The 27,827-nt window shown below is 31.6% G+C and overlaps 1 protein-coding gene and 1 long non-coding RNA gene across 5 annotated transcripts in view; one reads left to right on the top strand and one right to left on the bottom strand.

Moving 5' to 3' along the window:
- Positions 1-13,596: 13,596 nt before the first annotated feature.
- On the bottom strand, positions 13,597-16,715 carry LOC139840111 (cold-responsive protein kinase 1). Of its 2 annotated transcripts, XM_071830337.1 has the most exons (7): positions 16,577-16,715; positions 16,275-16,440; positions 16,068-16,180; positions 15,059-15,269; positions 14,403-14,640; positions 14,160-14,310; positions 13,597-14,044 (listed from the first exon to the last, which is right to left on the bottom strand). In XM_071830337.1, the coding sequence occupies exons 2-7, from the start codon at positions 16,342-16,344 to the stop codon at positions 13,679-13,681; spliced, it is 1,149 nt and encodes a 382-aa protein (XP_071686438.1). In that variant the 5' UTR covers positions 16,345-16,440; positions 16,577-16,715; the 3' UTR covers positions 13,597-13,678. The 2 variants fall into 2 exon arrangements, with proteins under 2 accessions (XP_071686438.1, XP_071686439.1); XM_071830338.1 differs by lacking the exon at positions 16,068-16,180.
- Positions 16,716-21,905: 5,190 nt separating this feature from the next.
- Positions 21,906-27,827, top strand: part of LOC139843037 (uncharacterized) — a 38,285-nt gene continuing 32,363 nt past the window's right edge. For all 3 annotated transcript variants that reach the window (XR_011757459.1, XR_011757458.1, XR_011757457.1), the window contains exon 1: positions 21,906-21,960. This is a non-coding gene — a long non-coding RNA (uncharacterized lncRNA). The remainder of the gene's footprint in view (positions 21,961-27,827) is intronic.

Here is a 27,827-nt window from a genome sequence, read left to right as displayed (position 1 = left end):
AGGTCGGGTTCAAAAAATGGATTATTGGAAATTTGAACTGGAGTACTTGGTCGACTGGATGACGATTTTAAAGAAAAATCAACGGCAGTAATATTTGCTAAATGTCTTGATCTAGTTACAGGTGGTGAACGTACAAAAGGTGGTGAACGTCTTGCTCGGTGCATTCACTGAATATCCTATTAGTTTTTAAAAGGAAAGAAAAATTATAATAAGTTATCCAATCAATAGACTTTTCTGATTTTGCCCACGTTTCGAATAGCCAAAAGATGTAGCAGAGGGGCAGGATTCGTTTGGTCTCAATATAATTGAGGACTGTTTGGCTCCAATAACCCGGTCCACGTACAAATCCAACTATTACTACGAACCAGAAAATTTTGATGTCTATCAATTTAACCACTTAAAATAAATTTTCGTAATTTTAAGAAATTTAGATAAGAAGTAGAATAAAAATCTATGTCCTAAAACTAGAATAGCGAGAAATAAGAAAGAAAAAGAGTTCGTCGAAAAAGGTCGAAAAAGGTCGAAAAAGAAAAATGGTTGAAAAATAAAAGGTGACGGAAAAATAAAAGAAACTTATAAAACTTAAAACACTTGACTAACCTAACCTTATTACTACAACTAACTTAAAATTATAATCGCAAATTGAGATAACTAATTGGAATGATAATTGGTACATAGTAAAAAGTGTCTAAAAATATTAAAGCTTACAGGAAAAACTATATCCCAAATGGAAATAACTTAAAAAGAAACTAAAACTTAAAAAGGCGTCGCAAAATTCTAAAGCACCTAAATCTTAGTCTAAATAAAAAGCACTTAAGGGATTTTACGGCAAAGCCTAAAAATCTAGAAGTAAAAATAACTATGGCAAAAACTAAGTTTAAAACTAAATATGAGCTAAAAATACAAATATTACGTTAAAACGATTGAAAAGGGACAAAATATAAAAATATACAAAAAGTTGTAAAAAGTACAATTTTTATAAAAATATTATTTTTATATTATTTATTTATTAAAACTACTAATTTTACAAATTAATTAAACTAATTAAACAAAATATTAATAAAAACTAAAATAATTATTTAATTAAAACCTAATTAGGGTTTTATATTAATAATTATAATAATTATTCGTAATTAATGCCTGATTAGGGTTCTGTCGCGTGTCAGAATACCTCCGCGAGTCGCGGTATTTCAAACAGCAAACCCCGCGAGTCGCGGGGTTCCAAATTTCAACCCTGGAACAGTTTTAAATCGACGCTTTTTTTTTTATGTTTTCTAATTTTCTATTTTTATATAAATAAAAGATATTTAAATAAAACTTATATTTTTATAAACTAAAATAAAAATAAAGAAACTTATAAAACTTTTAACAAACTCTTAAAAATATATAAATTTTTGTTTTTCTTTTTATATTTTCGAATATTTAAAACGTACTTTTATAAAAACGAATTTTAATAAAGTAAAATAAAAATCTTTTTTTTTTATATTAGCGTTGCGCTTCCGGCATTTAAGAAGTTCCCAGGCAGCGGCGTCAAAAATACTTGATGTTTCGCGAGGTGTGTACGAAATACTATTGAAGTTTACAAGGAAATACTATTAAATACGATACAATTTTACACAAGATATTTATTTATTTATAGAATGAATATACTTAAACCTTGCTACAACACTTATAGGCAGTGTACCTAATCGTAAAGTAGTGTAGTTTTTAGTAAGTCCGGTTCGTTCCACAGGGAAATCTTTAAACAAAGCTTAACGCTATATTAGTTTACTTTTAAAAATACAAATATATATATAAGTACTATTATTATTATAAAGGGGGGGTTTTTACCGTTTAATGACCGGTTTGTCGATTTTAAAACTTTAGTCGCAGTTAAAACCAAATGTAAAATAATAAATATAAATACAAGACTTAAATTAAAGCGTAAAGTAAATAACGGTAATGAAATTGCGAATAATAAAAGTGCGATAAAATAAACTTGCGATAATTAAAAAGTACGATAATTAAAAGTGCAATTAAATAAAATAACAATAAAAATGCGATAATTAGAAGTGCAATTAAATATAAAATAAAGGAAATTAAATATGAAATAAAAGAATTATGCTTATTTAAACTTCCGTAATCATGATGTTTGACGTGTTGATTTTAGTTTTATGCCCATGGGTTAATTGTCCTTTGTCCTGGATTATTTAATATGTCCGTATGGTTTTTGTCCATAACAGTCCATCAGTCATAAATATAAAGTGCGAGTGTCCTCGTCAAATTATCCTTATACCCGAAGTTAAATATTCCAACTAATTGGGGACTTAAACTGTAACAAGATTTTAATACTTTGTTTAATAATTACATCAGGATGTCGACTGAGTGTAATCCAAGGTTTTAATATTTTGTTATCAATTATACCAAGTGTCCTTGTATATAATTTCACCCCTGTTTTAATTATTCTAGTGGCTACTAATCCATTCCCGTGTCCGGTTAAATGAACGATTATTCGTACATATAAATACCCGGCCCATCGTGTCCGATTGAGTGTATATGGTAATTTATAGGGACGCCCAATTTTAAATCTTTATATTAACATTAACAAACTATCATTTAGTTAAACAAATATAAAGCCCATTAATAACTCATAGTCTAATTTCCACAAGTGTCGTTCTTTTGTCCAAACTCCAATTATGGTACAAAGCCCAATTACCCAATTTTAGTAATTAGCCCAACATCATGATTACTTCGTTTTAAATAAGCATAATAATAACTTAGCTACGAGACATTAATGTAAAAAGGTTGAACATAACTTACAATGATTAAAAATAGCGTAGCGTTACACGGACAGAATTTCGACTTACACCCTTACAACATTCGCTAACATACCCTTATTATTAGAATTATAATTAAAATTAAAATATAAATTATAAATATATATATATATATATATATATATTTTACGTATGAATGAGGAGAAGAAAAAGATGATGATAAAATGCTCAGAATTCGGTTGCTTTTATAGGGACTTTCAAAACTTGGGGCTCCACGACTCGCGACATTTTTGGCCTTCAAATTCCGCGAGTCGCGGAGATTGAAATTACAGCTCAGTCCCTTTTGGAGTCTTTCTTGCCGACGGTTTTAAATATAAATATAATATATTAAATAATTATAAGAATTATTTAAATATTATATTATATTTATGTGCATAGTTGACTTGTAATTTTTAGTCCGTTGCGTCGAGCGTTGAGAGTTGACTCTGGTCCCGGTTCCGGATTTTCGAACGTCCTTGCGTACAATTTAATATCTTGTACTTTGCGTTTTGAATCTTGTACTCTTGTAATTTCGAGACGTTTCTTATCAATAATTGGAACCTCTTTGATTGTCTTTTGTACTTTTGAGCTTTTTGGTCGTTTGCGTCTTCAATTCATCGAATCTGTCTTTTGTCTTCACCTTTTATTATTTAAACGAATATCACTTGTAAATAGAACAATTGCAACTAAAAGCTTGTCTTTCTTGAGGAATAATGCTATGAAATATATGTTCATTTTTAGCATTATCAGCTGGGGTTGGGGTTTCCACCGTTGTTGTTTCTCTTAACGGGGGTTTGATCATAGGTCATCCCCTTACTGTTGTCCCACTTTCGCTTGTCACTACTACCCGCTTCAGACTTGGACTTCTCCGGTTCATCGATGAGAATCTGATTCATGAGTGTATGCGCCATGCACATTGCTTCGGGAACATTCGGTGGCTTGGACGAGGTGACATTACCCTTGATGGACTTAGGGAGTCCCCAAAATTATCTCTCTATACGCTTGAATTCCGGGGTGACCATGGTAGGACACATAAGAGCTAACTCAAGAAACCTCCGATTGTAACCATCGAGATCATTGCCAACAGCTTTCAATTGCGTAAACTCTATTTCCATCTTTTATATCTCGGTTCTCGGACAATACTCATCAATCATAGCCGCTTTGAACTCCTCCCATGGCGTAGCATACGCCTCATCAATACCTTGTGCCTGAGCCATGGTGTTCCACCACGTGAGGGCGCCATCAGATAGCGTGCAGGAAGCAAATTTGATTTTGTTAGACTCGGAACAGTTGCTGACTTGGAATACTGATTCAAGCTTTTCAAACCATCTTGTGAGACCAACAGGCCCCTCAGTTCCGCTGAAGTTATGTGGCTTACAGCTCTAGAATTCCTTGTAGGTGTACTCTTTTCGAACGAGTTGGATAACCGGCGGTGGTTCAGCTTGAGGGTTCATTTCCGCCAAGGCTACGACGACTCGTTCATTAATCATCTCTTCGATTTGAGCTGCTGTGGGTGTTGTTCGTGTGTTTGCCATTGCCCTTCGAAACAGAAATTTTGACTTAAGTCAAAATCCAGCATTTAATATATAATAATATAGTATATAGTAAACAGGGAAACAACATATCGCATGCCAATTAAGTAACGCAACCAGGCACAAATACCGCAAAACCAACATACAGTAATGTAAATAGAACACTGTGCAAGAATTTAACAATACAAAGTTCCATTAATAAAGAGTTGCATACATAAGTTCGTACATTACATAAGGAAAACATGGAACTACAACGAGATTACAAAATGAAACCTACTACAAAGCTCTATGGTGACGGTGGGTAAAGGATGTCCAGCACATGGGACATCTGCTCCTCGAGCTCAGTCACCCGAGCACGGAGGATCTCCACCTCCCTCGCCAGTTCCTCGACAGAGGGAGGGGCTGGCAGAGCAGGCGGTGCTGATGGTGCAGGAGGTGCTGGTGGTGCAGATGGTCCGGCTCCAGAGGTAGATGCTGCATGGCGGTAAGGCTTACGCACGAACGGATCAGCCGGGTAAGGCACGACCCGCTTACGGGCGGTAACCCTACGACGCTGACCATGTGCGTTAGTGAACGGTCGACCTCCGTTGATCCCCAGAATAACGGTGCCATCGAAACGGTACCGCTTCTTCGGCGGGGTGGAGGGTGGCTGCACAGGTGTATCATCAAGGTTCTCCTCGTCGGAGTCGTCGTCACTAGTGTCGTTTGTGAATGAGTCGTCGGATGATGAATCAGCTGGGGGTGGCGGCGATCGGCGACCGGTAGTCATGATCCGGTATCTGAAAGGTGGGATCGGTATGACACGTCCATCAGGAAAGCGTCGGCACCAATGGTTATGCTCATTACGGAACGGAACATCCCCGTACTCCCCGGGAATCACAACTCCACCGGGGCGGGGCTGTGGCTCCTGAGGTACCGGGGCAACTGGAGCTGGAATCTCCGGAGGGTCCTGGGCTCCGACTGCGGTAACCACTGGTACAGGTGTATGGCTGCTGGTTCTGGAGGATGAAGCGCCGGGGTCACTGGTTAACGGGATCTGTGTGTCAGTAGAAGCAGTAGGTGAGGTGGCTGACGAGTCTGAATCGCTGTCCAAAATGATGACAGGTGGAATATCCGACATCTGAACAAGGAAAATAAATTTTCCATATCAGTAAGTCATAAGCAAGCAAGTATTAGGCACTATAGCAACCTAGCATGGCAATCAGCACTAATCAGAGATAACATGTGAAAACAGATAGTAATCATGCAAAGGCAGAAATAGGCATACAGCAAGTTCGCATGGCAGTAAAGATAAGCAATAGCATGCAGTAAGATCATAGCAGTAAAAGTAATCAGTAGCATGCAGTAAGTCTCGCAGAAACAAGTAAACAAGCTAGTTGTAGATTAGTCCTATTAGTGAATCCTACTTAGGTCCGGTCTAGACTCACTAATGCAACCTAATTCCCTACAACCAATGCTCTGATACCAACTATGACGCCCCGTACAAAACCATCGTGTACGATTCGTCAACAACAGGATCTTTACATGGTTGAATACTACATGCTGTTAGAAAACCGATTCGCATTCATTAAAATGATAACGTTTTACAAAGATAACATGTCGTAAGACTTATTACAAACTATTGTTCCAAAATAACATAAGTTTACGAATGCAAAACATAAGTTTCATAATTTGAGATATCTCTAGCAATGCAGCGGATAACTAGTACAGTAGGTCCATAACAGCAATTCAATAACAGCATGACAGCAAGTGAAACAGCATGACATCAAGTCTAACAGCGGAAGCAATAAACCTCTAGGCACCTGAGAAATACACGCTTAAAAAGTCAACACGAATGTTGGTGAGCTATAGTTTAAGTTGTAATAGTAACGTAAGATAGGCCACGAGATTTCAGTGCTGCAACAGCGTATCAAAACAGTATGAAAAGTATATGCATAACCGTGGGCACCCGGTAACTAGACTTAACGTTTATAACCCCCTGAAAGTACACTTGGCGAGTGCGTATTTTCACGAAGTATTAAACACCCGTTAAATGCTAGCACGACTAGCCCAAGTGGGGATGTCAAACCCTATGGATCCATATCTAAGATTCGCGTTCACCGGTTCAAAGACCAATGACAAAACGTTACCGTGCTAAAGGGAATGTTTATGCCGTTATATAACCCACACACATATAAAGTTTAAGTACTCGTGCCTAACATGTAAAACGTAAAAAGTGCATGTATTCTCAGTCCCAAAAATAGTAAAAGTGATAAAAAGAGATACTATAACTCACAGTGATAAAAGCGGTAAAGTCGGTAATGAAAGTACGCAAGTAGTAAGTCGGTCCGAAAGGTCGTCAACCTAAATAAAATGTTACTAGGTCAGTAGGTTGTCTTTATAAATTCTAATAGTGCATAAAATAAGTTTAAGTGTCATCATCATCATCATTCATCATCATAAAAGCTAAGTAAGTTTGACGAGAATAGAGATCGAAACAATAGGCTGACTTCGGTCAGCTGCTACGACCTCTACATAAATCGAAAAGACGCATGGTCAGTGGCTATGGATCCATATATGAGTCCCCTAACAGCTGACCAATTTTCAGAACCTAACTCATCTTCGTTTGACCGTGGCGACGGTTTAAGTGCGAGTAGGTCAGAAATTTCAGCACAACGTTAATAGGGTGTAGTGACTATCGGAGGGCCATAAATCCTAAACTGTAACTCGGATTAAGACGAAGCCTAAACGGAAAATCATATACTCGAACCGAACTAACTGAAAATCAGCTTTCCAGTAGCCCAGGTGGTCTGATCATATACGAAAATCAGTGGACAAGTGCTCCGGTGGGGTTCTTGGTGCTTGATGCTCATCACGGTTCTCATCCTTGATGCTTGAAGCTTCAAGTGTACAACTCGTTGATGGTTTAGTATCACTTTTGACCAAGATTCACCATCAATACACAATATGTTAAGACCAAGTAAAAACACAACTCATTCGTGAGTCTTAGATGGATGATGAACCAAGGTTACATCATATCCTTAGTCTTAACACAATTTCAATTCACAATAACAACTAAAGTTACACACTTTACATTAATTCAACAAGTAATAGCACAATCTAAGTCAAATGAGGTGATGGAACCCTAAGCTAGAGAGCTTGGATCCCTTTCACACAAGTTACAAGGTTGCAAAGCTAGAAAGCTTGAACCTTTAAGTGTTCTTGAAGATCTTGAAGCATAAAGCTTGGATCTTTAAGATATATGAAGATAACAAACACAAGTTTGAATCTTTTTCACAAAACAACATGATCAAAGCAAAAAGAACTTAGATCTAACAAAAAGATATGAAGATCCAAGCTAGAAAGCTTGCATCTTGTTTGTTCTTGAAGATCTTGAAGCATAAAGCTTGGATCTTGAAGATGCATGAAGATTACAAACAAAAGTTTGAATCTTTATCATAAAATAGAAAGATTAAAGTATAAAAGAAGTAGATCTACAAAAGATATGAAGATTCAAGCTAAAAAGTTTGAATCTTCCATGTTCTTAAAAGATTCATGTTTGAATCAACAAGATATAAGTAAGATCAAAGCTAGAAGGAACTTGATCTTCCACATAATGATGATGATGTACATGAATTTAAGAAGAAAAGAGGAAGGAAAAGAAAAACTTACAAGCTAGGAAAGAAAGAAAGAATAAGTGTGTGAAAAGCCAAAATGATCAAGTGTTGGAATGAGGGACTAAAGGCTAGTATTTATAGGCAAATGAAGATCACATGGATTGATGAGGTGGCCAAGACCATGGTGGTGGTGGTGGTGGACGGCATTAGAGGGGGGAGGGGGAGACAAAAACTTGCTTTTTGGCTAATGGTGTCTAAAGTGTGTCCTTTTGCTAGAATCTTATGTAACATTTAGATAAACCTTATCCATTATGCTAGTATGACTCATTAATTAATTTATTTATTATTTATTTATTATTATGGGCCACTAGTAATAATACTTGGGCTAATTAATTGGGTCACTAGTTAGAGTAGGGTGGGCTTGAGCCCAACAAGGTAGAAAGTCCAACAAGACTAACTATTGGGCTTTAGCAATTAAATAAATAAAATTAAGCATCCAAAAGCCCAGGTAATTATTATTAGAAAATAATAATTAATATTTCGCAGTCCAAAAGTTTCAGTTCCGACAAAAGTCAAACGTGCGCGCAGTCCGCGGTTTATTCGTAACGGCAAGTAACACAAACGGTTATAAAGCATCCAATGGACAAGTTAAGCATTCTACATACCCCAGGGCACATTTTTAAGTATATATGAATATAAAACACGTGTGCCAAGGTTCCGGAGTAATAAAGTAACACAGTACGAACAAATACGCAGTTTCGCTAAAATGCAAGGCATAAAAGCAAGTCGAAAAAGTCTGGTCGTTACACAGGTGGTCTGATCAGATCCTGAAAACAGTAAGAATGGTGCTCCGATGGGGTTCTTAGTGCTTGATGCTCATCACGGTTCTCATCCTTGATGCTTGTAGCTTCAAGTGTACAACTCGTTGATGGGTTAGCATCACCTTGACCAAGATTCTACCATCAACACACAATATGTTAAGACCAAGTAAGAACACAGCTCATTTAAGAGTCTTAGATGGATGATGAACCAAGGTTACATCATATCCTTAGTCTTAACACAATTACAAGTTACATTTGCAACTAAAGCTACAAAATTTACCTCAATCAAACAAGTATGAACATAATCTAAGTCAAATGAAGTGATGGAACCCTAAGCTAGAGAGCTTGGATCCTTTTCACACAAGTTATAAGGTCACAAAGCTAGAAAGCTTGAACCTTTAGTGTTCTTGAAGAACTTGAAGCATAAAGCTTAGATCTTTAAGTTATATGAAGGCCATAAACACAAGTTTTGATCTTTATAACAAAATAATGAGATCATAAGTTAGGAAACTTAGATCCAACAAAAGATATGAACATTCAAGCTAGAAAGCTTGCATCTTGGTTGTTCTTGAAGATCTTGAAGCATAAAGCTTGGATCTTTAAGTTACATGAAGATTACAAACACAAGTTTGAATCTTTATAACAAAATAACAAGATTTAAAGTTAAAAGATATAGATCTACAAAGTAGGTGAAGATTCAAAGCTAGAAAGCTTGAATCTTCCATGTTCTTGAAGGATTCAAATCCATGTTTGAATCTACAAGATGTAATCAAGATCAAAAGCTAAAGAGCTAGACCCATAATGATGATGATGATGAATTCGTGATGATGAGAAGGAGAAGAAGAAGAGAAATTCAAAATACTTACACTTTTTAGAGAGAGAAAGACTAGAGAAAGAATTAGAGAGTGAGTGTGTGAATTACAAATGAAAGCAAGTGTAAAATGGATGGAATAAGGTTTGTATTTATAGGTGGATGCCGTGATTTTGGAGGGGTGACAAGGGAGACCAACTTTTGCTTTTTGGTTAATGGTTGTCTAAAGTTGGTGCTTATGTTAGGATCCCATGCAACATTAAGGATAATACTTGACATAAATGCTAGCATGTTCCCTCTAATAAATGGGCATTTGTCTTACTTATTAATGGGTCACTAGCTATTAATAATTGGGCTAATTAAATAGTCCACTAACTAGTGTAGGGTGGGCTAAGGCCCAACAAGGTAGAAAGTCCAACAAGACTAACTAGTAAGCGTAAGTAAATTACTAAGCGTAATTAAGCATCCAAAAACCCAAGTAATTATTATTATAAAATAATAATTAAGATTTCGTAGTCATAATATTCCGATTACGACAAAAGTTAAACGTGTACACAGTACGCAGTTCGTTCGTAACTTCAAGTGACACTAACGGTCATAAAGGCTTCTGGAGATCAAGTTAAGTATCCTACGTACTTAAAGGCACGTTTTAACACATAAATGAAAGTAATCCACATGTAGTAAGATCCCAGAGTATAATATAGCTCAGTACGCACAAATACGCAGTTTCGTGAAAGCACAAAAGCAAGTCGAAAAAGCCGGGTCGTTACAGAGTATTTGGATTAGACATTTTTTTATAAATACGAAATGTAGAAGTATGTATGTGAGGTGTAGTTAGTGAGGTGTTTGGAATACATATACAATAGTAAATATTAATTATTATTATTTTTATTAATTAAATTAATTTTACAATGGATATATATATATATATATATATATATATATATATATATATATATATATATATATATATATATATATATTAATTTTACAATGGATATATATATATATATATATATATATATATATATATATATATATATATATATATATATATATATATATATATCCGTTTGAAAAGTATTGAAAACCGCCTCCCACTAAAATCGTTACACGTATACACCCACACCGTTCCCAACCCCATTGGATTCCCAGGAACGCTCCGGTTTTTGCTGTTCGCCACGCCTCGACACGGCAACAAGGGGGCGGCGCCGGGTGCCATGTCACCCCCCAACGCCGTTGCTGGACACCACTACAAGCCGTCTCACAGGTGAGTAGCAGACGGGTCTTTCAAACTTTTGTTGGTTAGTTAAAAAAAAAAACACTTGGCTAATTGAAGACTCAACTCTTACACTCATATTCTAAACTATTAATCAAGTGATCATCAAAGCTTACATTTACATATTTCTTTGAGTGATCATATAATAAGAATGGGATTCTAAATATTTAGAACTTATTGTAAATTTCATATTCATTACAAACTTTGTGGACAACTTCAACAAGTGTGTTGAGAGTAGGTTGCTACATGTTCTTGTGGTAACAATTAGTGATTAATCTTGTAGGTCAAGATTGTGTTAAAATCTTTTAAGTGTGAAGGCTTCATTGTTATGGATATTACTTGGTGCAATTGGCTCTCTACTGGTTTTGAAATTATTATTGAAGATAGTCTCTCAATTTGTGAATTTATGAGTGAATTAAGGCCGATTTATTAACATATTTCCAACCAATAAAAATTCATGTGTAGATTTATGTGGTGATATTTTTCTTTTCTTACTCTTAAAATTATGTGTGTAGACTTCATTACAATAATTTAAGTTAAGTTTTATGACTAGAAGAAAAATTAAAAAAGGCTTATATGATTAAGATAATCTTTTCATCCCTTGTCATTATCTTATAATTGGTATCAAGACAAGACAAGTACTATAATTTTTTTAATAATCATTATACTTTGTGCCTATTTAATTATTACAAAAAATTGATTAAACCATGCAACGAAATTCAACTACTTAAACTGTACTATATAGTATGTTCAATACAAAGAGCACCGCTACTTGAATTTATGAAGTTAGTAACACTTAGGGCTGTTTACTTGAGACTTAATTGGGATTAATGTCCTGGATAGATTATTCGGTCATCACCATGGAGTGTTTACTTACGACTTAATTTTTGTACTGGATTGAGTCAACGGCTGTATCGGTCACCAGAAAAACCAGTGTACTCCCCATTCACCCAAACATCTTCCAATATTACCCTTATGCATTTACACGTTCACCACCAACCTTCAATCTCTAGTGACATCCTGTATCACTAGGAAAAATTACGCCGATGATTAAAAGCTCACTTTCATGAAAATTAAATCAATAATTGGAAGCTGTTAATAAAACTACAATAACCACTTTTAGGTAATTTATTAATAAAATACATTCCATTTACCTAATGAATCCTTTTCTTCTCAGATGGCACGCTCGAAACCGAGTATCAATATCGGTTTAGATCTATTAGTCGAACGCTTGAAACCAAATGTCGATTGGTTTAATTCTTGGCTCAAAATCGAATGTCAATCGGTTTTAAATCTTATTCATCGAATGGTAGGTTGAAGGAATTGAAAGACCGTAAAATTGAAGACATAGGGTAGCTTTTTTGATTTCTTGTTTGTTGTTAGATGGTGAAACGAGAAAGTTCTAGAAATTAGATGAAATTCGAGTATAGATAAAAATTATAGAATTATAATTACTACGTATAATTTAAATTTATTAAACCATAGTAGTGGACTAAACAGCTGTATGCGGAGTAATAATTATAGATTGTAAGTGTAGATATAAATATAAATAAACATTATAAATATAAATAACAGCGAACTTATATTTATATAAATAGAAAATAATTATTTAAATTAAAGGGTACAATGGTCAATTTGATTATTCAGACATTTTATTCAGCACAAAAAGTAAACAACAATATTCATTCAACGATTAATGTATATAGCTATCAATATCCATTCTGCCATCTATATTCATTACAGGACTTAATGAAAAAAAAAGGTAAACAGGCCCTTAGTAATTAGACTATTTTTAGTTTTTAGTAGTGTCATTGACGTGACAATCTGATGAGAGTATTTCGAGGTGATAGCGGTGACATGACATGTGATAAGAAAAAGGAAATAGTAGAAATAGGGTGATGTAAGGGTGATGGTGATGTATGAAATTAGGATTGGAAGCTGGAAGTAAAAAGTGGCGAAAAAGGTTGAGAAGGGTAAAAAAATGTTGGTACATCACACCGCACTACATGCATGGTGTGGCGGGATGGGCTCAATTACACCCCCATCAAGTTGCATTAAAACCAGTCTTAATGGTAGTAACAAGAAATACTTAAAACGACACAATCTCGGGCGCAATTACACCTTCAGAAAGTGATTACACGATTCATGAACCAATCAGATTATCACATAAAACCCTATTGGCTAACACCAAATAGCACCCCATTCTTTTGGGCCTAAATTAATACTAATATTTATTTTGGATTATGAGATCTAGGCATCTAGCCCGGCCCATACCTCTGGACCCATGCCCTCTACGGCTTTTTAATTATGAGATCTAAGTATGCTTATACATATTCAATATGTTTGAAACAACTAGCTAAACCAAAAGAATAAAGTGATGTTTATATGTTCTGTTATAGTGCCTTTCCAAACGCCTGTAGTGAAGGTTTTTACTTCCAGCAACCAAATGCTGATTTCCAAGGTAGCCCAAGTGGTTAGGGGTCCTGAGGTCTTTACAAGAGGTCTCAGGTTCAAATCTTGTGGTGGCTAGGGAAGGGTTGGAAACTGCCAGCCAGGGAGTATTTCCGATTGGCTGCGTACGCTAGAGTATGGGGTCGGATTACTTGCCCTTTCCAGGTAACCCGAACAGTGAAAACTTTACAACAGGTAATAAGTAATAATCGCAAACATTGCTGCAAGTGTGAAATAGTATATATCTCATACAAAGGAGAAAACATCTCAATGAACCTATATATATATATATATATATATATATATATATATATATATATATATATATATATACACCAATCAATTAATGTCTTCCAAGATACTGGAGTAAGCAAAGCAAGAATTACTGTTGGGTCATCTAGGAAACATTTGTGTTATACTGTAAGAATTACTGCTTACTTGTTGTGAGGAGCTAGTTACAAAAGGATTTTTGGCATTTAATCCTCGGGATCTCGTTGTTTCTTCTGACTTGTCACTATTGGAACGACTTGAGCGCGAATGTGGCTTGTATATTCCAGGCTCTGTTAACAACTTTACATTTAGGTTAACTTTTTTTGTGAGCATCTCCACCACTTGCTTCATTGTTGGTCTTTGATTTGAAAGTGCTTGTGTACAAAACAATGCAATTGTAATGAAGCGTGTAACCTCGTCATCCGGGCAATCTGTTAGGTCCGAGTCAACGATTTCTAGGAGTCTTTCTTCATCTTTGAGCTTCCATGCCTATTGAAGATGGCAAAATGGGTGAGTTGGGTTAAAATGGGTCATACTGAAACATGTAGGAGTATCATACATTATTATTTATTTATACGGAGTAGTTGTAAAAGATCATACATACCCATTCAACCAAACCAAAGAGATCCTCCCCGAAAGCCGCATGACTGCTACTTCTACCACTTATAATTTCGAGCATAAGTACCCCAAAACTATACACGTCTACTTTCTTTGTAAGTTGTCCTAACAATGCATACTCAGGAGCCAAGTATCCCCTGTCATACATCAGATTCGAGCACTTGAGTAATAAAATATATACAGGCCGACTTATATCAATGCATAAACAAGACAAGGAAAATAATCTTACACTGTTCCTGCTACTCGAGTACTAACATGAGTGACATTATCAGGAAATAATTTTGCAAGTCCAAAATCTCCTATTTTGGGATTAAAGTCTCCATCAAGAAGTACATTACTTGCTTTTATATCTCGATGGACAATATGGGGTTCAGCTTCCTCATGAAGAAATGCTAGACCCGACGCTGTTCCTTTGCATATACTAGCTCGGGTAGCCCAATTTAAGTCTACGTGTTTACCTCTCGAACCTACAGTTTTATAGCGTCCATTGAGAAAACTTGACTCTTATTTGCTAGAGCTTAATATATCATAGAGATAGGTCTACATTGTTTCCTTAAAAAAACTTATATAATTTTACGACAGCCCTTAGCGCTGTCGTTAAGATGCATAAATATTCTTGTACGAATCCGTAACCGTCACTTCAAATTAAACAAATAACCGCCACGTACAAAACTTTTATACACCTTAACGACAATCCTCTTCTAAGGCTATCGTTAGAAAAATCCAAAAACGTGTGAAATATTTTTATGGAAATGTAGTTAGTTTGTTCGTTAACAGTTAGAAAACTAAGTAGTTACAACTCCTAAAAACAATTGGGCAAAAGGTTGTAAGAAATAATATACAATACAGTTAGTAGATGGAAACAGAATATAAAAGAAAAGATACCAAGTAAAGCAGTAGCAAGGCTATTGTTTTGAAGGAACTCATATATCAAAATTCGGTTACCATCTTCAACGCAACAACCAATGAGTTGGACCAGGTTGGGATGTTTAATCCTGGATATCATATTTATCTCTGTCAAAAATTCAACCGTCCCTTGTTTGGATTCAGCCGAAAGACGCTTAATCGCAACATGAGTCTCATCTCTCAGAACACCCTGTAATGTTATTTTGTTCACAATAAGATAGTAAACGAATAAACGTATAATTTTTATTTTATTATTTAGAACGACTTGGTTGGTCCCCCTCCCATTACCCCCCACTGGAAACCCACTCTCGAAACATCGCACTTACGTGAACCCGCTCGATTTTATTATGTACTGCTCCCGCCATAGGACAAGGACACAGGACCCCACCAACCTGACGACTAATGAGTTTATGCACAATATGTGGGAAAACCAGCCCCATTCGAGAATCGAACCTGTGACCAGGCGGATCTCTACTAAGGAATTGTACCACTCAGCCATAAGCTCGGTGGTTAACGAATAAACGTATAATGTTTAACCTGTTCAGACTACCCAAAAAAAGGAAGTATTTTTACTCAAATGTACGCGGCTTAACCGGGTTATCCCGTACAGTGGCGGATCTAGAATTGGTAGTCAGTGGTGTCACTGGTTAAAGACTAAAATTTTTTCTACTACATGACTTATTTTAGTGGTGTCACACAAAAATATTTACACTATCCACGGGTGTCAATAGTTAAAAACCCCAAAAAATTCCCACTATATCGCCTATTTCAGTGGTGTCCTGTGCTACCACTCAATTCAATATAGGTTCGCCCCTGATCCCGTAACCGTTTTCAACCATTTTCCCTGACAGCCACAAGATATAGGTTTGAACCTCATACCTCTTGTGAGGATATCAGGACTCTAACCGGCCCATAGGCTATTTTGAGACGGTTTGTAGACAATAAGAGACTCGATCTAAATTTATACCTAATATATGTACGTACGTACTTTATAAACAACTCCAAAACCACCTCCGCCGATCCTATTTGAGGGATGAAAGTTCCTTGTAGCCGATCTTAAAGAATTGTACGAGAATTGTTTAACGTTGTTTGTAGCAATAGCTAATCAACCATAATTTCAACTTACATAAGTTACATATCTCAGTAATAATTAAAATGAAGAAAAGTAAAAACCTCATGTGAAATATATACTTACCATCTGAAGGAAGATTTGTAGTTGTTGGTTTACATGAATCAAAAGCACCATAACAACAACCCATACCCATTTTTTCTGCTTCCTATGATGAATAACTTGACTTAAATCACACACATCTCATTTTTTGTCCCAAATCTTTAGTTTGCAGCATCATATCAACATATCACTAAATGAAATCACAATCAAGAAGACATGGGTATGTATGTCAATATTAATAATTGGTTATATAATATTAATAACCATATTAGTGACTGTTTAAACTAGATTACATAAACTTGTGAGACAAGTACTTCGAAGAATACCTGAAGAGGCTACTCAAGTTGGAAGAAGAGCATAGATAGAAACATTAAATGTATATGTATGATATGAATATGAATAGTTAAATCAAGGAGACAAAAATTATTAGAAAAATATTTAAATATCAAGTGGAGTATTAGATTTAGATATGAGATATTAAATTAAATGTGGAAATAATTGATGTAAACAAATGGGAAGGGGAAGTTGAAAAGGAAGGACACGATAATTTGTTCCAACACCAAAATTATTCTATTCCACTAATAGTAATACTGTAGTTAACAATTATGAATTAATAATTAATAACGAATGTAGGTTAATATAAAAAACACGGAGTGACTGATATTGTTAAATATAATTGAATTACATGACAGAGCAGGTTAGGCAAGTGTCATATGGGTTGCAAATACTATAATCTTGTAAAGGGGATGGGGATCTAATAATAATAATAATAATAATAATAATAATAATAATAATAATAATAATAATAATAATAATAATAATAATAATAATAATAATAATAATAATAATAATAATAATAATAATAATAATAATAATAATAATAATAATAATAATAATAATAATAATAATAATAATAATAATAATAATAATAATAATAATAATAATAATAATAATAATAATAATAATAATAATAATAATAATAATAATAATAATAATAATAATAATAATAATAATAATAATAATAATAATAATAATAATAATAATAATAATAATAATAATAATAATAATAATAATAATAATAATAATAATAATAATAATAATAATAATAATAATAATAATAATAATAATAATAATAATAATAATAATAATAATAATAATAATAATAATAATAATAATAATAATAATAATAATAATAATAATAATAATAATAATAATAATAATAATAATAATAATAATAATAATAATAATAATAATAATAATAATAATAATAATAATAATAATAATAATAATAATAATAATAATAATAATAATAATAATAATAATAATAATAATAATAATAATAATAATAATAATAATAATAATAATAATAATAATAATAATAATAATAATAATAATAATAATAATAATAATAATAATAATAATAATAATAATAATAATAATAATAATAATAATAATAATAATAATAATAATAATAATAGTAATAGTAATAATAATAATAATAATAATAATAATAGTAATAATAATAATAATAATAATAGTAATAATAATAGTAATAATAATAATAATAATAATAATAATAATAATAATAATAATAATAATAATAATAATAATAATAATAATAATAATAATAATAATAATAATAATAATAATAATAATAATAATAATAATAATAATAATAATAATAGTAATAATAATAGTAATAATAATAATAATAATAGTAATAATAATAGTAATAATAATAGTAATAATAATAATAATAATAATAGTAATAATAATAATAATAATAATAATAATAATAATAATAATAATAATAATAATAATAATAATAATAATAATAATAATAATAATAATAATAATAATAATAATAATAATAATAATAATAATAATAATAATAGTATACAATAAAAAATTCTAATAATAATACAGTAATTTTATGCATGTTTGTGTATATATATATATATATATATATATATATCGTTGAATATCAAATGCTACACTAATTTACTCCCTTTCTAACATATGAATTGTGTAGCATATATATAATATAATGAAACAGACACAGAGACACAGTAAACTAATTTATGATGCAAAACTCAAAGCCTAATTAAATATCTATGAAATTATATGAATAGCCTAGAATACTATTTTTCATATAGATCGAGTAAGTAAAATATACTGTAGTTATTAACAAAGTGATTTCCCGAGTATTTTAGGCTTAATTATTAATATTAATATCTCTCTTATACTTAATTAGAAAACTATTATGATACTATATTTTTTTCAAAAACTCCACTTGTCAAAATACTAACCTTTGGATGAAAATCCAAAATTAAATCTCAACCCTTTAAATTTGTGATGGCATCATTTCAATTTGTAAGAGGCAGTTAAGGATTTTAATTACAAAGGTGCCCTTAATAATAGAGAAAACCCGCAGTTACCTTAAAAATTGGGATTATTACGGTTTTTTAACTTCTATTTTAATTTTAATTTTATTTTACTTTATAATTTATAATTAACCCACATCCATACTTCCTCCTCTGTATTCTTGCTATCAATGAAGAATCACAGTCTGCAGCGTTAATCACAATACACAAAATCCAGATTTACTTCACCTAATTATCAAGTCGCCAAAAAAATGAAATTAGGGTTCAAAGGCTTAGCAGATGCAAATCGATAATCTGTGCATTCGGTCACGCTACATACACATAATCCATTTTTCAACTTATGGTACAGATTCAACTTTTTCATGTTTCAGACACAAGCAAATACCATTGTTGGGGATCTTCAATTCATACTGTGATGACCCGAAAATTTCTGACCAAATTTAAACTTTATCTTTAAAGGATTTAATGTTTTCGACACGATAAGCAAAGTCTGTAATGTTGAGTCTCAAAGTTTTGGAACTATATTCATGTAATCAATTATTCTTTGACTGTTCTCGAAGATCCACGAACAATATATATATAACTTAATTTGCATATATATATATATATATGATTTCAAGTTATTTAATAAACGATATTAACATTCGATTATTGATTCGATTAATATTTAGATAAGTTAACTAAAACGTTTAAGATGAACCAGTAAAACACTAATTTGCTACAGTATTTAAGAATTGCTACAGTACCCGAAAAGATACAGTGTTTTCAAAAATCACTATTTGCTACAGTAAAAAACTTTGCTACAGTAAAACACTATTTCAAAATGAAAATGTATATATATATATATATATATATATATATATATATTAACAAATAGCGAGACGATGATTTATAGAAGTAAATGACCAAAACACTCGAAAGTTTAAGATATACTTTGAGTGGTATAGTTTATGGATAACTTAAGGCTATATTTTGGCAAAGGTACGATTCGCGAAACGAAAAGTATTAGTTTTCTAAGCGTACGAAAATATGTTCGAGAAACCGAAAGCAGGACATAAGTCGAGCGTAAATGTACGAGTCATCGGAACGAAAAGTTCAAGTCAACTATGCACGTGAATTAAATATAATATATAATTAATTATATAAATTAAATATATATTATATATTATATTAATAAATTAATATGTCGATGAAACTAGATTACAAATCATATGTGAGCTGGAAAAGGGGTCCATGTGATCGCATGGAGTCCCCTCACAACAGCCATGCGATCGCATGGCAGTCTGGTCCAGGCCACATCTATAAAAGCCCGATGTTTTTTGCTTCTGATTTCATTTCAATTACTCCGTATTATTTATTTAATTATTATTATTATTATTATTATTATTATTATTATTATTATTATTATTATTATTATTATTATTATTATTATTATTATTATTCTTATTAATTATTAGTGTTATTAATTATTAATTAGTATTATACATAAAATACTACGACGAGGTTATAAGCGTGTCACCTTCAAAAATGGGTTTTCGAGCGGGATAGAGCTAAGAAAATTATGGGTTATTGCCAAGAGGTTATGGGTAATGTCCGGGGGTATATTTGTGAATCAAACCTAGTGTTTATCATCTCCGTTATGTCTACGTACTTTTCTGAAATGTTGAATCACAATATTGATAAGTAAGCATTTATATTTTAATCTTTTATAAATTAATAGTGTATACATGTCTAGTGCTCGAGTATATATATTTATACATGTTTGTATGCTAAATTTCATCGTTAAACAGTTTATAATGAATCACGAATTAAATATATATATTACTGGTAAAAGGTATATGATATACATGTTTTCGAAAAGCTGGCAAAAAATCAATAACTTTTCATTTAGATATCGAATAGTTTCGATGAACGGATTAAAAGATATGATCAACTGAATTATGATTGACGTTAATTGAAATTGCTTTTGAATCTGCAATTAAGATTTAAATAAATGGTTTACGGGATTGATAAAATGGATTTTTAAATATTACTAGCCGAGTAAATGAATTCTTAAATAAGGCATGTCTCGTTTGTTGAACAATCGTCAAAATTGACTATTCTATCATGTTTTTAAAAGCTTCATAAAAACTATAGTTTAATTTTACAAGAATTGGAAAACTATAGGAAATGTTAAAATGGTTCGATTGCTATGATCATTCAACTATTGTATTGAATCAGATTGACTTTTTGAAACAACTTTTGATAACTATTGTATGTCGATCTCGAGCATTATGATTGTGATACACTATGACCTGACCTAGCTTGATAGACAATTATTGACCAACATATGTTCTCTAGGTTGAGATCTACGGTTATTTGGTATTCCAAGTTTCGGTCACATTTCGGTGAACGACTTTATGTACTGCTAAGGTGAGTTTTATTGCTCCCTTTTTAATTGCTTTTGCAATATATATTTTTGGGCTGAGAATACATGCAATTTATTTTAAACGCAATGGATACAAGTACACACTTAATTCTACACTGAGTTTGAACAGAAAATCCCTTAGCTTTGGTAACTAGTAGCTGCCAGTACATAGGATATGGACTGGTGGGCGCGAATAACAGTATATGGATCCATAGGGCTTGACATCCTCGTCTGAGCTAGAGCGCTAGCCTTTTAACGGACGTGTGTTATTTGAGTTTAGGACACGTTGGTTTGCGTGTATTAAAACGAATGGGGTATTTATCATTATAACGTTAAAGCTTAGTTACCAGGGTGCTCTGTTACGTAGAATCTATTGACAAACTTTTGATAAACGTTTCTGGATGAAACAACTGAAATCTTGTGATCTACTTTTATATACAGATTATGTAAAACACTAAAACTATGAACTCACCAACCTTTGTGTTGACACTTGTTAGCATGTTTATTCTCAGGTTCCCTAGAAGTGTTCTGCTGTTTGCTAATATGTTAGACAAGCTATGTGCATGGAGTCTTACATGCATATTTATCAAGGAAACGTTGCATTCACCAAATCATCACCATGTATCTTATTTTGACTGCACTGTCAATGGAAGTACTATTGTAAACTATTATTTACGGTGATTGTCTATATGTAGAAATCATCAGATGTCGAAAACCTTTGATTTAAATATTCATTTATGGTATGCCTTTTCAAAAGAATGCAATGTTTACAAAACGTATCATATAGAGGTCAAATACCTCGCAATAAAATCGATGAATGACGTGTTCTTCCATACGGATTTGGAGCGATCGTCACACATACGATCAAATCGTTTTATGAACAATCGATTCAAATAACCCATGGTTCTATTTCAAGACGGTATGTATGTAGTGACCCTAACTTTTCCATGTTTATATATATTAAATGAAATTGATATTTACATGATTAAGTGTTTCCAACATGTTAAGCAATCAAACTTGTTAAGACTTGATTAATTGAAATAGGTTTCATATAGACAATTGACCACCCAAGTTGACCGGTGATTCACGAACGTTAAAACTTGTGAAAACTATATGATGACATATATATGATTATATATATAGTTAACATGATATTATGATAAGTAAGTATCTCATTAGGTATTTTAACAATGAGAAAAATACATAAAATTGAGTTTATTAAATTAAAAAACTCGAAAACGATATATATAACGATTATCGTTATAACAACGTCTTACTAGGTACATATGAATCATATTAAGATATTGATACACTTGGTTAATTATGTTAAATGATAAGTAAATATATCATTAAGTGTATTAACAATGAACTACATATGTAAAAATAAGACTACTAACTTAATGATTTCGAAACGAGACATATATGTAACGATTATCATTGTAACGACATTTAACTGTATATATATCATACTAAGATATATTATATATCATGATATCATGATAATGTAATAATTTAACATCTCATTTGATATAATAAACAATGAGTTAACAACATTTAACAAGATCGTTAACCTAAAGGTTTCAAAACAACATTTACATGTAACGACTAACGATGACTTAACGACTCAGTTAAAATGTATATACATGTAGTGTTTTAATATGTATTCATACACTTTTGAAAGACTTCAAGACACTTATCAAAATACTTCTACTTAACAAAAATGCTTACAATTACATCCTCGTTCAGTTTCATCAACAATTCTACTCGTATGCACCCGTATTCGTACTCGTACAATACACAGCTTTTAGATGTATGTACTATTAGTATATACACTCCAATGATTAGCTCTTAGCAGCCCATGTGAGTCACCTAACACATGTGGGAACCATCATTTGGCAACTAGCATGAAATATCTCATAAAATTACAAAAATATGAGTAATCATTCATGACTTATTTACATGAAAACAAAATTACATATCCTTTATATCTAATCCATATACCAACGACCAAAAACACCTACAAACACTTTAATTCTTCAATTTTCTTCATCTAATTGATCTCTCTCAAGTTCCATCTTCAAGTTCTAAGTGTTCTTCATAAATTCCATAAGTATAGTTTCATAAAAATCAAGAATACTTCCAAGTTTGCAAGTCTACTTCCAAGCTTTCTAATCCATTCCAAGTAATCATCTAAGATCAAGGAACCTTTGTTATTTACAGTAGGTTATCTTTCTAATTCAAGGTAATATTCATATTCAAACTTTGAATCAATTTCTACAACTATAACAATCTTATTTCGAGTTAAAATCTTACTTGAACTGTTTTCGTGTCATGATTCTGCTTCAAGAACTTTCAAGCCATCCATGAAAGGACTCGTCCTAATCCATCCGGACGAAGTCCATATTGATTATAAATGATTCACAACAGTTGATTACATCACGAGGTACTTGACCTCTATATGATACATTTTACAAACATTGCATTCGTTTTTGAAAAGACAATCTTTCATTACATCGAAAGTTGACGGCAGGCATACTATTTCATAATATATGTAACTATAATTGACTTTAACTAATCTCGATGAACTCAACGACTCGAATGCAACTTCTTTTGAAATATGTCATGAATGACTCCAAGTAATATCTTTAAAATGAGCAATTACACAGCGGAAGATTTCTTTCGTACCTGAGAATAAACATGCTTTAAAGTGTCAACCAAAAGGTTGGTGAGTTCATTAGTTTAACATAAATAATCATTTCATAATTTTAATAGACCACAAGATTTCATATTTCCATTTCTCATAAACATACGTCCCATGCATAGAGACAAAAATATCATTCATATGGATTGAACACCTGGTAACCGACATTAACTAGATGCATATAAGAATATCCCCTATCATTCCGGGAAACCCATCAGACATGATATAAAACAACATCGAAGTACTAAAGCATCCGGTACGTTGGATGGGGTTCGTCGGGCCCATAGATCTATCTTTAGGATTCGCGTCAATTAGGGTGTCTGTTCCCTAATTCTTAGATTACCAGACTTAATAAAAAGGGGCATATTCGATTTGGATAATTCAACCATATAATGTAATTTCGATTACTTGTGTCTATTTCGTAAAACATTTATAAAAATTGCGCATGTATTCTCAGCCCAAAAATATAAAGGGTAAAAAGGCAAATGAAACTCAAGCATATAATTATTGTAAAACAGTTAATAAAACATTTGCATGTATTCTCAGCCCCAAAAATGTAAAGAGTAAAAGGGATCAAATGAAACTCACCTAATGTATTTTGTAGTAAAAATACATAGAACGACATTGAACAAGTATAGGGTTGGCCTCGGATTCACGAACCTATATCATTTGTATATCTATTAATAAATATAATGGAAATCACATTCATCCATTTATTAATATATATATATATATATATATATATATATATATATATATATATATATATATTATTTATATATATTTGTAGTTATATAGAATTTATACTAGGTTCCATTTAAAAACGTTTACTTATATTATATCTTAAATTATATATTATACTTATTTAATTTGTGTATATATTCAAAATGTTTACATATTTATATAGTTATATTGATATATATATATATATATATATATATATATATATATAGTTAGTATTTTAATAAAAATACCTAACATGTTATATATGAATATTTATATAAACTTTGTTAATTTGACTACAAGAATACTTACAATCTTAATAATATCTTTAAAACTTCTATTTTCATAAACGTAATTATTTTTAGTAATATTGATATAGATAATGCTGATAATAATAACAATAATACTATAAATTTTAAAATGATACAAGTCTTAATTTTTAATGATCTAATACTTAACTTCATTATCTTCATAAAAATAATAATAATAACAATCATAGTTATAATTATAATAATAATACTAATACTTAGGAACAATACATAAATAATAATAATATTAGTAATGACAATGTTAATAATAATTTATATTTATGATAATAATAATAATAATAATAATAGTAATAATAATAACAACAAATAGGAAACTACCTCAAAAAGAGTTCCAGAGAAATAGCTGCCCACGCCTGGGCTCGAACCTGAGACCTCACGCTAACCTAACACCTACTCTAACCATTTCTCTGTCACACCTTATCTGCCCTACTACTACCTTTTATTTCTATAACCCGTTTGCACAACGTAAGCGGCCCAACATAATATTTTGGATCACGGCCCAACATAACAACCTGGCCCAACAGTGAATTACTTCGGCCCAACTAAGGAAACAGATGAGTTTTCGGTGCTTTATCAATCACTAACGAAATATCAATTAAGAAAGAAAAGAAATAGCACAAAATATTAAGTGGGGTTTGTCAAATTGGAGAGTGTCGGCCATTAATTTGGAAGTTAATTCCACTTGCAACCATTGTTAACGAAAATTCACATTCTTCAAATGATAATCATCATTACACGTGCGGTATCAAAAAAAATATATGTGGCTGTATCACGATAATAGTAATCGAAAACAAAGGTGGTGGAGGTTCTTTTGTTTTGATCCTGATTTTTCGGGAGACTAGTAACGAAGTAACAAAAAAAATAATAGGTTGTTTATTAGTTCCTATTTTCAAATGAAGGTGAGTGAGTGGGCACCTAAAGCTCTCTTCTTTAATTTAAATTACTCCACTAATTATTCCCATCATAATCATATCAACCCATCATCATCATGTTCCTCTTTTCGTGATTGTCATGATCATAACCTTAATCATAATTATCATAATAATCCTCATTATCCTTCTTATTAGTAATATATAATACAAATTCTATCCTAATTACCTTTAAAAAGAATAACAAAGCATCAATTTTTACTCCTTTATGGTTGGACCCTTTCCTTTTAATACTTAATTGTCGCCTATATCAATGCCACGATAGAAAAGAAAATGCTTTAGCAAAAAAGGAAAACATTGACCATGTATTTAAATCTGTTTTCGGTTGGTGCTGAGTCATGAAGGGACAAACAAAAAAATAAAAAAATAAAAGGCAAGTGGGTTGTTGCTTTTAATGAATATCGGCCACCAGGATAAAAGTGTAGTGCCATATTTTAATCACCAAGTTGCAAAATGAAATTATGTTGCTAAAGGGTGTCGGTAACAACAAAAAAAATGTAAGAAGGAATACGCACATTTCTTAACTTCGAATATCCTTCTTGAATTTGCAAGAGAGAGAGATGGAGATGGTTAAAGTCCAAATATGGTTGTTTATAAAAGTGATCGATGGTGTATGAAGATTGAGACGTAAACAATGATGAGTTTGGGGGCGATGGTGGTTGTGGGTTTTGATTGTTGGTCCCGTTAATAAAACGGAAACATATTAGAGAGAGATAGCTATGGTGGTGGATGATATTTGATTCTTATCGTTCAGTTGAGCAAAAGGGCAGCTGATTCAGAAAAACGTTCATATTTCAAGTGGTAGTTTGGTTGATGGTTTTTATTAGTCGCACAAGCCTGAAGCGAAGAAAAAAAAAAGAAGAAGAAAAGAGAAAATACCTAAGGTGGTTATGGTTGGTCTTGTAAATTAGAAATTGATATTGTGAAGTCATTTCATATCATTTACAGCTGGAGTTGATTGTTTTCTAGCACAATGGGAGTCGACAGAATCGTTTTAGGAGCAGATACAAACAATAAAAAAAATTAAAAGGTTGATTAAGATGGTTAACAAATTTTGTTGTGTTCCACAGATTATATCCGATATGCAACCAGTTGAAAGACATCAAACAAACTTTATAACAGTTTGATTACGATGGGAAACAGAAATACGTACCTTCTTGTATTTAAATTTATTTATATCAGTTGTTTATATATCCAAATACTTGTTTATGTATTTACATAGATATATATGGTTGTATTTGGTATATATATGTATTTATATAAACCTGTATGTCTAAATCTATTATATATATATATATATATATATATATATATATATATATATATATATATATATATATACATATATATATATATACATATATATATATATACATATATAATTCCTAATTTGGTAATTACAAGTATAAATATGTTATTGTTATTAATTATGTGATAACTAAATTATTAGTAAATAGTCTAGTAATATTAGATAATAAACAAAATGTTAATATCAACATTAATGCAAATTTTTAATGAATTTAATTAATAATAATGATAATAACAATCTTATTAATGATACAAATACTAATACTAGTTATAATAATATCAATATTATTATTGATAATAATACAACTTAAATCTTACATATATTTTATTTTAGAAGTACTAATACAAATATTAATATTACGATTATCAAATAAAAATGAATTTTAATGGTAATAATATTAATATTTTAATTATATTCAAATTTTGTAATTTAATATAATAATATTATGTATAAATTATGTAATATTATTTTATGTGACGACTTTTACCTAATAGTTGATATTTATATATTTATATATATTTTATAGTAACATATATATTTAGATATATTCATAATATCTTTATTATCCTATTTAAGATTAATGGTTCGTGAATCATCGAGAACAGTCGAAGGTCAAATGAATCCATGTAAATAGTTCAACAATTCTTGAGACTCAACATTACAGATTTTGCTTATCGTGTCAGAAACAGATAAAGATTAAAGTTTAAATTTGATCAGAAATTTCCGGGTCATCACAGTACCTACCCGTTAAAGAAATTTCGTCCCGAAATTTGATCGAGGTTGTCATGGCTAACT

Source organism: Rutidosis leptorrhynchoides, chromosome 4 (genome assembly GCF_046630445.1).
Source record: "Rutidosis leptorrhynchoides isolate AG116_Rl617_1_P2 chromosome 4, CSIRO_AGI_Rlap_v1, whole genome shotgun sequence".
Lineage (NCBI taxonomy): Eukaryota > Viridiplantae > Streptophyta > Magnoliopsida > Asterales > Asteraceae > Rutidosis > Rutidosis leptorrhynchoides.
Note: the sequence above shows the minus strand (reverse complement) of the source record. Positions and strands in the feature narration are given on the sequence as shown.

Excerpts from the sequence above, each read along its gene's own strand:
- LOC139840111 (XM_071830337.1), bottom strand. The coding sequence starts at position 16,344 with ATGGGTATGGGTTGTTGTTATGGTGCTTTTGATTCATGTAAACCAACA. Across the intron at positions 16,181-16,274 it reads TACAAATCTTCCTTCAGATG|CTATTGCTACAAACAACGTT; the intron begins GTAAGTATATAT and ends ATGGTTGATTAG. Across the intron at positions 15,270-16,067 it reads GTTTTGGAGTTGTTTATAAA|GGTGTTCTGAGAGATGAGAC; the intron begins GTACGTACGTAC and ends ATAACATTACAG.